The sequence below is a fragment of the Scylla paramamosain genome, chromosome 31 (genome assembly GCF_035594125.1).
Source record: "Scylla paramamosain isolate STU-SP2022 chromosome 31, ASM3559412v1, whole genome shotgun sequence".
In the NCBI taxonomy this organism is placed as follows: domain Eukaryota; kingdom Metazoa; phylum Arthropoda; class Malacostraca; order Decapoda; family Portunidae; genus Scylla; species Scylla paramamosain.
The window spans coordinates 8,267,610-8,278,816 of record NC_087181.1 but is presented as its reverse complement, the minus strand read 5'-3'; the positions used below and the strand labels follow the sequence as shown (position 1 = coordinate 8,278,816).

Below are 11,207 nucleotides of genomic sequence, written 5' to 3'. Positions count from 1 at the left end.
TTCCCATGTCTTTATTTACAGAGACACAATTTCAGCACACAGCAGTACAGCTCCATACTGAGCAATACACTGCCGCTACAGAACACTATGTACAACGAGAAACCGCATGTCACTGTCTTATGGTTATATCATACTACTGTCAACACCAAAGGCTGTAACTGGCTCTCATAGTAGCCAGAAAATGCATGCACATGTGTACATGTACTTGTCTCTCGGTTCTGCTGGTGATGCAAAGGGGGTAATGAGTGCCAGAACACTGCGTTCTCTTTGCATTGCTGATAACCCAGCATGGACGTGAGGTATAAGCAGAACGCGCTCTCTCTCTGCGCCTCTGATACATGGCAGTGATGTAACACGGACAGGTCAGGGGAGCAGAGTCGCACAGACCTGTGATTGTGTTATCTACCTCTCACTGTCTTCTTCCAGCGATTGCAACACCTAACACCTCAGCTCATCTCTGGTTGGCTGGTGTTCTAGCCAACCAGTGCCAGTTCATCAACCTGGGCTTGTTAGTTTTTGCGGATACACAGCTTGTAGCTTTTGCAGCGCTGCAACGCATCTTCATTGCCAGTGTTGCCAACGATAAAATGCACTGCAACAATTTTATATATATATATATATATATATATATATATATATATATATATATATATATATATATATATATATATATATATATATATACATATGAGAAGGGCTTGTCCTCATGGATGTTGTAGGGCAGTGGTTCCCAACCTATGGGTAATTACCCACAAGTGAGTAATTTGAATAATTTTAGTGGGTAATGAAAGGCTGAGAACAAAGGCATTCAATTCATATTGTTATGAACATATGATTACGCATATATATATATATATATATATATATATATATATATATATATATATATATATATATATATATATATATATATATATATATATATATATATATATATATCATTGAATGTGATAGCTAGTTGAGCATTTATTATTTTCTTAAGATATTTTCCTTATATCTTATGATTGTCTTATATTCTTTTTTAATTGGCTGTATGACTTCGCCGAAGCTAGTCAGTTTCGCTAGATCGCGATTTCGGGTCCTTGACCCTTCTTCAGTAGCGAAGGTCTTTCCGTATTGAGGGTGTCGGAGAGAATGGCTCAAGCTTAACATAACATAACAAAGAGAGAAAATATGGGGAGGGAGAAGTGGGGATAGTGGGAAGAATAGGGGGGTGATAAGAAGGGAATTGTAGTAGGAGAAATAGTCACTGGGGCTTAACACAGGCGCAATTTGAATTATGAAGGACATCTTTTTTTTTTTTTTTTTTTTTTAACGTGTTATATTCATTCTAAGATGGCAAGGGAGACAAGGTCCTTATCGGGGAAAGCAGGAGAGTCCGCCACCAACCGAGCAAGCCAAGCCCAACACAGCCACAGCCACGGATGCCGCCCACGCACCCAAAACCCCGGGCCAAACCACGCACAAGTTAGGGGCCAGACTATCCAGAGCCTGCACCATCAGGATGTGAAAGAGGAGTGAAGGACAGTCAGAGTATAAAGGTTTTTTTTGTGCTTTTTATTGGTTCAAAGAAGGACAGAGGAAGAAGTACATCCGTATAGCGGAGGGACCTACAGTTTTACGTGGGTTCCGAACCACGGATAGTAGTAGAGTGATTTGGTGATGGCCGGGATATTTATTGTGTGATGTAATGTGGTGGATGAAAAAGCGGTGTCGGTCCTTTCTTCTCGTGTCCTGTGACTCGTCCTGCAAAAAGGCCAACCTGCTAAAAAAAAAAAAAAAAGCGAATATAAAAAATGTCGTGGTGTTATGTGCATGGGGAGGGTGAGGATGGTTTGTGATAATGATTGACGTGATGGTAGGATGTGCAATGACAGAGGCTCGAAAAGGCTCCCTCACCGCAACGAGGGGTCAAATCTAATACCATCTGCTTGCACGCGGTAAGTCGCTGGTGGCGGGGGGTGAATGGGGATTCCTGCATGGATGCTTCCAGGGCCCCGCCCCACCATCTCTTGACTACCTTCCTGCCCAGCCCTTGCCGCACCCGACTACCTCTGTGTGGGGGGTGAAGTGGCTTCCACTGAATGGTGTGGTTACCGTCCCCATCATCAGTACTGGCCGCTCCTTAACTGCCTCGGGGGGTACCGCTACCGGAACGTCATGCCGACGGCCGGGGGCCCCATTGCCGTGACGTCAGTGGGAGGAGTGCGGTTCGTGCTATCCCCGTCTCTCTGGAAGTGGTCCGGTGCCCCCTTAAAACCTAGGCTGCGAGGCAAGAAAATAATGTATAAAAAACAAAAATATGAATACAAAGCCATAAGACAAAAAAATATGAAAAAACCACTAGGTGTTGGCACACGACCCCACTCCCTCGGTCAGAGGCATGGTATGTTAATGGCGGTGTTTTTTTGTCGCGTCCCTTTCCCAGGAGCGGTCCGGTGCCACCTTAAAACCTAGGCTGCGAGACAGAAAAATAAATGCATAAAAACAAAAATATGAATACAAAACCATAAGACAAAAAATATGAAAAAACCACTAGGTGTTGGCACGCGGGCCCGCCCACGTGAATGAGAGAACGACGATGATGCCACTCAGACACCATGAGTGGTACAGAGAAAGGAGATAGTGAAGGGAAGAAAGGAGGAGTCCATTATTAGAAGACAGGTTCAGGAGGCACAGTGGGATCAAGGAGATTGCAGCGCGGCAGGTGACGGAAAGCTGGGGGGAGGTTGGTAATGAAATTGTATGTGATTGTGTGTCTGTCGGAGAAGGAGCTTAGTTGTTTTTCGATTCTATTGTGGAGTGTTATGTTAAGAGGGGGGATGTTGGACTCCTCGTGAATGGAAGTTCGGAAGTCGAACCATTTCGTCCCAAGAGCGAAACGAATTGCTCGGTTTTGAACCTTCTGAAGTTTAGAGAGGTTGGAGGGAGCAGAGAGAGAGAGGGCAAGAGGGCAGTAGGTTAAGAGAGGGAGAATGAAAGCTTTGTAGAGGTGAAGTTTTGTTTTTGTACTGCTGTCGCGAAATCTTTCCAGGCTGCTCAGGGCCTTGGCGGCTATGGTTGCTTTTTGTTTTATATGTATATTGAAGTTGAGGTGCTTATCTATGGTGAGGCCAAGCACTTTGTTGTTGTTACTGATGGGAATTGGGGTGGGGATTGGATCAATTCTGTTTAGTGAGATTTGGCGGGGCTGACTTCTTTTAATGTTGAAATAAGTGACTTTTGATTTTTCGGGATGGGAGAGAATTCGCCATTTCATCTCCCATAGGCTAGTCGCTATCAGTTCCCGTTGAATTTTATCGGTTAGGAGATCTAACGACCTGGCACGGGCCAATTGCGTTACATCGTCCGCGTATTGAATAGTTAGTGAGTCATTGTGGGCTGGGAGGGGTAGGTCAGCTGTGTACATGTTAAAAAGGGTGGGGGAGAGTACGGAGCCTTGTGGGACTCCAGCCTGGGGGGTAAAAAATGTCGAAAAGTTGCCCTGGTGGCGGATTCTTGTCTGTCTCTCTTCCAGAAAACTACACAAGATGAGTTGTGTTAAAAAAGGGAGATTAAAGTTATTACAAATTTTGTATTTTAAACCGGTGTGCCAAACGGTGTCAAAAGCTTTTTTGACATCTTTTGTCACGAGGGCTGTCTTGTAATATGGCTTGTTGAAATTTAGGTAGGCTACTATGCTGTTAAGTGCGTCCTCAGTTGAGGCGTTCCTCCGGAAACCGAACTGCTGTGGTGCCAGCAATCCGTTACCTTCGAGGAACGCTCTCAATCTTAAATTGATTAGACGCTCAAATGTTTTTCCAAGAATTTCAAGGAGGCTTATGGGGCGATAGTTTTCTGGTAAGTGAGAGTTTTTTTTCGGGCTTGGCAATTAGGGTGATGTTTGAAATTTTAAAAGCCTTTGGGAAGTATCCAGAGGCGAGGCAAGCATTGAATATTTTTGTCAGGCTGGATATGATTTCTGGAGGAAGGCTCCGCACCATTGGCCAGGTGACTCCTGAGGGGCCGGGGGCTCGCCGCGGAGTGTGCCTGAGCAACCTGGCGACATCTTCCTCCTCAATGGGTGTGATGAGAGGGTGTTGTGGGTCTAGTCGTGTTAAGTGTATAATGTTATGTGGTAGTGTGTTTACTAGGTTTCGGCGCACAATATCGGTGATATGGTGTATGTGGGCAATACTGGGCTCATGAAGAGGGAGAGGGTGTGGTTGGAAGGAGTTACGCCAGTGTGTTTGGAAGGTGTTGGTGACCTGGTCTGGGTTGGTGACTCGATCACCGTTCACTAGGAGGTACTCGAATCTTTCCCGCTGGCATCCCTTCAGCTTGTGCACCATGTGCCAGAACTGAGTAGGGTTTCTACAGCGAGCTCCGTCCATACGGGAGACTAGAGTCCTCCAGTGAGCGCTGTGATCATCCTGTAGGCTATTTAGTATGTGTGTGCGAAGGGTGCAGAGGTCTCTGTAGATGGGAATGAGGCTGTTCATGTTTTGTAAAAAGCGTGTTCTGTAGCACACTAGTAGTCGTTGTGTTTTTATGGAGGGTCTGAAGTCTATGTGAATTGTGTGTTGTTTCTTTGGTGTGTATCTGTTGGCTGATGTCAGGATGTCACTGTGTAGTTTCTCTAGGGCGCTGTCTATTTCTGTATATGGTTGGCCTTCGAGCTGTGTTGGTCGGTGTAGATCTGTAAGTGTTTCCCTGAATCCCTCCCAATCGGCGGAGCGGTAGTCGGGGACAGGTGGGGATGGGATAGATATGGGGTTGGAGGATATTTTTAGGATTATGGGAACGTGGTCTGAACCACAGAGGGGTCCGTGGGAGATGTGGTGGTGGAAAGGTAGGGACTGCCGATTGGAGAGAATGAGATCCGGCCTGCCATTCCCATTGTGGGTATAGCAGGTAGGAAAGTCAGGGCCAAGGAAACGGAGGCGTTTTAGTTGTGTGAGTTGCAGAAGTTCGTGTCCGTGTTGGTTGTTCTTGTTGTGTCGAAATGCCGTGTGACTGGCATTAAGGTCTGCCAGTATGTAGACTGGTAGGTTTGTGTGGTTGAAGAGATTGTTGAGGCTGGTGAGAGGGAGCCCAGTATCCGGTCTGCTGTACGTTGTGGCGATTAGAAATTGCCCGTGTTGTGTTTCGATCTTGGTGGCCAGGAAGTGAGCTGAAGGCCAGTCGGTTATGTGGATGTGTTTGATGGTACATTTTACCATGATAGCTACGCCATCATGGCGCGTACCTGTTGTGTAGCGTGTGTTGTATCCGTAAAGTTTGATGGGTTTAAGAGGTGTGCCTGTGTGGTTGAGAAGGACGATGTCTGGATCGATAGATCGAATTGCTTCTGAGATAAGGTGTCTGTTATTCCAGAAACCGCGACAGTTTAGTTGTACTACTGTGATCATTGTTGAGTGTGTTAGGTGTTTTTCCTACCCCTTAATGCGGTTCGTGTAGATGGGGGTGAAGGTTGGGGTTGGTTTGTGAGCAGGCGTTTTGTGTCAGTCTTTTTTGTGGTGTTGTTGGTTGTGTTGGTAGAAGTAATGGCACTGGTAATGGTAGTGGTAGGAGTGGATTGTGTTGGAGGGGACTTCTGGGGCTGCAATTCCCCAGAAGCTGGGTCTTCTTCGGAGCCCATGTCCCTAGGTGAGAGGGAACTGGTGTCGTTGGGTGTGGTAAGTTCGGGTTGCTGAAGTGGGGGTGTTGGAGTGTGTATCTCTTCGTTTTGTTGGAAATGTTGTTTAAAGTGTTGTTGGTTGGTTTGTTGGAAGTTTGGTGGAAGCTTTATTGTGGGGCAACCGTTATATTCAAGCAGGGAATTCATGGTTTCAGCTTGCTTTTTTAAGTCGCCAAAAGAGGTCTGAATTGAATATTTTATGATAATTTCTGCAAGCAGAAGTTTCTCTGAGTTTGTGTTTGTGTTAGAAGTAGTTTGTGTGGGAGTATTGGGTGTGGTGGCTTGTGCATAGGTAGTTGTAATTGGGGTAGGTTTTGGAGAATTTTGTTGTTGCTGACTCTCACGTTTTATGGGACATTTAAAGGAGACCGCTGTGTGTTCCCCTTCACAGTTTATGCATTTTAAGGTGGATGATTGGCAGTTCTTGTAGTCGTGGCCCTTAGCTGCACACTTAGAGCAGATCTGTTCAGTGTCTTTGCACTGGTTAGTGCGGTGGCTGAATTTATAGCATTTGTAACACTGTGTAACCGGTCTGTATTCTTCAATATTAATGTTATAAGAAGGTACTATTTGCGAAAATATTTTGATGCCTTTATTTTTGATGAGGTCGGCCTGTTGTTTCGACCGGAGACGTATTTTGATCATGTGAGCTTTTGGGATTGCGTGTATTTCTTCAATTTGGGTTTCGTCAGCTCAAGCTGATTGCGGGGCTGTATTTATACCGGTAGGCTTGTCACCCCGCTGCGCGTCCTGGTCTCTGATTGGCTGACGGCTGTCGCGGGCTGTGCTGGGGTGCTATCCAAGCTGGGTCTTCGCGCGCTTGGTAATGCTTGTAGGTCTTCGGATTGTTGATTTAATGTAGGGTTTGTCTCTTTTATATATAATGCTTCTAAGATGGGGAGACGCCTGGTGTCTGGGCATGTAGTTATGATCTCCGTTTTATCTACTAGCATTCCTCTTGTGATGTTTATGTTATACTTCTCCTTCAGATGTTTCTTGGGTGCTCCTGTTGCGAGGTGGAAAGTTAGTCGTTGGGAGAGTCTTGTTGTCGTCATGCCAACATAGGTGGAGGGAAGGACTTCACAATTCCCTTGGTTACATGTAAACCTATATATGACATGTGACTTTTGAAGGCTCTCTTTCTTTTTTGAGGGGTTATTTTTCAGAAGAAGATGGCTGGTTTTCTTGGTGTTGTAATAAATTATCAGTTTAACTTGTCTGTCAGGGTCGGAAGGCTTGATGTTCCTCTTCACAATCTGCGTGATGGCCCTCTCATCTTCTTCGTAGGCGGTAGAGAAAGTTGCTTTATAGAAGATGTTGATGTTCCCTTTCTTATCCTCTTGTTGCTTCTTGTTATGCCAGCTGTCGACAATTTTCTTTACTAGGCGGTTGATGTCCTTTTCACGGAAATTGTTGTTTATGAGGACTTGAGTTGAGCGCTGTATTTCTTGGTGGACTTGTTTCCACGTGCTGCAGTGTGTAAGCGCTCTTCTGATGTAGGCTGAGATAGTGGAATCCTTGTACCTCGTGGGACACTCACTTCGTCCGTTCAAGCAGAGTCCAGGATTCGTTGGTTTTGTGTAGACGCTGGTGGTAAATCTTCCTTCTTCTTGTTGCACTGGGACGTCGAGAAAGGGCATAGCTCCATCTTTGCTGTTTTCCATAGTAAATGTTAGCCCAGATGTTTCTTGGAGGTGAAGTCTAAAATTTAAATGTACACAGGTCTCTATGGACTTGTTCAAACGTGTCGACGTTCCGCCGTCTGAAGTGGACGGCGCGAGTAGCGTGTCACACCACTTCAGTCGTTTCCTGACCACAGACGTGTTTGTAGTATTGCTCACCATTGATAATGGAAGACGTTGATGTAGACGTTGAATTGTTGATTAGCCTGGTTGAAGAGAGGCCTGTTCTCTGGGACAAAAGCCTTGAAGCATATAAGTCCAAGACTGAAACCACTGCAGCATGGAGGGAAGTCTGCAATCATCTGAACCCGGGCTTTGAGTCTATGAGTGACGATGCAAAGAACAAATATGGTGAGTACATGAACTTTTCATATTAATGTCTAGTGTGCAAGGTATGTCTTGTGTTGATCAAGATAATGTTTGTTTGTGTTTATGTGTTCTATGTTTGTTTATGATTCCTTTGTGCTTCCATTCGTAGATGTGTGTGTGTGTGTGTGTGTGTGTGAAATTTTTTCAGGTGGTTGTTACCTCACCCCAATTTATTCTGTTGTACAGTAGCAGCTTGTCCACCCCACTACAGAATATATTGAATACAGAAACAAAATTCATGTACATATTTATTATTTATTTATACATGTTTTTATTCCCAAACTCTATGCTCCAACTAAAAAAAATGTTCATATGGCTGGTGATTCATATATAATGAAAATATTAGTTATACTGATACATAAGTATGAAGACATACATGCGATACATGCTTAGGTATACAATAAATACTACCTTAGTATACAGTCATAATCAGCTAAGTCTTGTATAATGTAACAGGCTAACAGGTTACTCCTATACATCATCATTGTCTTCTTTACATTTTCCACTGCCACGCAACTGACCCTTCTTGTGTCATAAAGTACTCAGCAAAAGCTTTGCGGATATCATTACCAGATTTGTTTCCGCGTTCACCCTCCATGTATGGAACGGCATTAAATCCTTCGATTGTGAGTGTGTCTTCGAAGTTGTAACCATCTCGCTCTCTCACAAAATTGTGCAGTACACAACATGCCTGTACAATTTTCATACTCAGTTCCACTGACACATTGAGTGGCCTATGGAATACTCTCCATTTATTAGACAATATCCCAAATGAGCATTCTACGTACCTCCTTGCTCTACTCAACCGGTAGTTGAAAACTCTTTTTTGCTGATCCATAATTTTCCCTGAGTAAGGTCGCATAAGATTCATGTGAATACCAAATCCTTCGTCTCCAACAAACACATATGGAGTGCAACCTGGTATAGACTCAGACAAGGGCTTTGGCTTGGGGATAGGGAGATCATTGTTAGCAATGTCTCTCCAAAGCTGTGTCTCCTTAAACAATGATGAATCACAGTCTTTCCCATAAGCACCAATGTTCACGAACACAAATCTATACTCACTATCAGCCACGGCCAGCAATACCATTGAGTAAAAGTCCTTGTAGTTCCAAAACAAAGACCCGCTGTCACATGGCTTAATGATCCTGATGTGTTTGCCATCCACTGCCCCTATACAATGTGGAAATTGAGTTTTCCTATGGAAGCCAGCAGCAATGCCCTCCAGCCTTTCCTCTGATAGTGGTGGTATACATTCGTGATTCAGGGTCACCCATATGTTGCCACAAACCTCTTGCACAATCGAAGAGATGGTCGACACACCCATTCGATAACTATAGTGTAGATCCGTAAAAGTGTTGCCACTTGCCAGGTATCTGAAAAGATAAGCAATATTACTGTGTAAAACACTGAACCAACAACAGGAAAAAAATAGATAGAAATTTTGATTAAGCATGGTCACTATTAAAGTTTACTGTTTTTTTTCTTTCTAGGCAAGATGATAAGTACAAAATGGACTAACATCAGAGACCGGTACATCAAATATCTAAAGAAGCTTGAAGATGAAAAAAAAAACAGGATCCAAAGCAAAATCAATTAGAAAATACATATATAGTGACAACATGTCATTCCTGCAGAAGAATACCAAGAGGAAGGAGACAGTTTCAAGTGCTGTAGAAGAAGAAGAGCATGAAGAGATAAGCCGCGACATACCCACACTCTCCGACCCTCAACCCTCAACATCAACTCAGGGAAAAGGTAAAAGACAGAAAACGCTTGTGACAGATATAGAAAAGTCTATTTTAAACAAACTACAGGAGCCAGAGGATCGTCATGTTAGTTTTTTTAAAGGTATTTTACCCTCACTGCAGAAGTTGGATGACACTGAAACATTAGAATTCCAAAGTGGAGTAATAAAAATGATTCAGAGTATTCACCGATCTCAACAAACTCCCAAGGGTCCTGTATGGCCTGTTCCGAGTGAGCATGCCATTCAACCATCTCCACATATGCATTCTTATTATCCTGATCATGTGAAACACACACACACACACTGGCGTTACTCACCCGCACATCCACCTAATGTGGGAAATAGTTCCCCTGATACTCAGCCTGGTATCACTGTGCCTCCAACTACAGCCTATTCTACACCTCTTCATTCACCACATTCAGTACAGTCAAGCACCTCTGCTTATAGTGGTGAGCATTCACAATGTTCTGATTTGGATTTTGCTCTAGAAAATTAGTACCCATTGGATGTATGGCATACATAAAATTGAGTTTATGTAAACATCATAATTGATTTTCAGGAAAGTTATTTTCGTAATAATTTACATTTTTTGTAATTAGGGTGCTTTCTACATACCAAATGAAATAATAGGAAAAATAAACATGTAGGCTACTTCTTATTTTGCATTATTTATGTTCTCTGTATTTCAAAATAAATACTAAAATAAGACTGATATTTCTTACCTTAATGTAACAGCAAGTCTTTCTGTTGGTGAAATGGCGTCTCTCATCCTGGAATTTTGATGGCAAAGTAGAGGACTCAACCTGTTGAGGAGCTCATCGAATGATTCTTTGCTCATTCTGAAGTAGTTGAAAAACTTTTTTGTATCTCTTCTGAGTTCCTCATACAGTGTGACAAAAGCTCCAACCACTGGTCTGGCAACATTGATATTATGGACCCACTTTCTGCTGTGTGAACGTTGTTTTTTTCTTTTTAAATATAAGTAATATAGGTAGAGCAGGTGGTCCTGTGTGTCCATGATGAAAGAATGGAGGCAACTGGCAGGTGGACGGCACAGGCCGTGCCGTTGTGTCAACGGCGCCCGCCGTCGACACCACGGCGCTCTCTCTGGAATGCACGGCGCTGGGTCCTAGACGGCGGACGGCGTAAAGTCGATACGTCTGAAAGGGGCCTAAGATGCTCAACTAGCTATCACATTCAGTGAGATATGTATTAGAGAAAGACTCCTGCCCATATACACCCTTAATATATATATATATATATATATATATATATATATATATATATATATATATATATATATATATATATATATATATATATATATATATATATATATATATATATATATATATATATATATATATATATATATATATATATATATATATATATATATATATATATATATATATATATATATATATATATATATATATATATGTATATGTGTGTGTGTGTGTGTGTGTGTGTGCAGAATGGGTGTGAGAGAAAACCAAGAAACAAATAAGAAGGAAGTAGTGGTGTGATTTAGTTTGGACAGTGGTGGTGCTGCCACCTGTTGGTGACGAGTATATTCGAAGGAAATGTTTTCAAGAGTATCTTAAATACTTCCCCTTCACCTCAACCCCTCCCCCAACTTTTTTTTTGTCTTTAATGAATTTATAAATAAATATAACAGTTTTACTTTATTATGAATTATAAAATTATATCTTATACCTGCAATATCTTATACATATAGCATTTT

At 42.7% G+C, this 11,207-nt stretch overlaps 1 protein-coding gene across 1 annotated transcript; it reads right to left on the bottom strand.

Moving 5' to 3' along the window:
- Window positions 1-7,992: 7,992 nt before the first annotated feature.
- Window positions 7,993-10,695, bottom strand: LOC135116300 (uncharacterized). The gene is made up of 2 exons (XM_064033659.1): window positions 10,183-10,695; window positions 7,993-9,086 (listed from the first exon to the last, which is right to left on the bottom strand). The coding sequence occupies exons 1-2, from the start codon at window positions 10,476-10,478 to the stop codon at window positions 8,204-8,206; spliced, it is 1,179 nt and encodes a 392-aa protein (XP_063889729.1). The 5' UTR covers window positions 10,479-10,695; the 3' UTR covers window positions 7,993-8,203.
- Between the last annotated feature and the right edge of the window lie 512 nt (window positions 10,696-11,207).

Coding starts and splice junctions, on each gene's coding strand:
- LOC135116300 (XM_064033659.1), bottom strand. CDS start 10,478: ATGGACACACAGGACCACCTGCTCTACCTATATTACTTATATTTAAAA. Junction 9,087..10,182: donor AGACTTGCTGTTACATTAAG/GTAAGAAATATC, acceptor TTATCTTTTCAG/ATACCTGGCAAGTGGCAACA.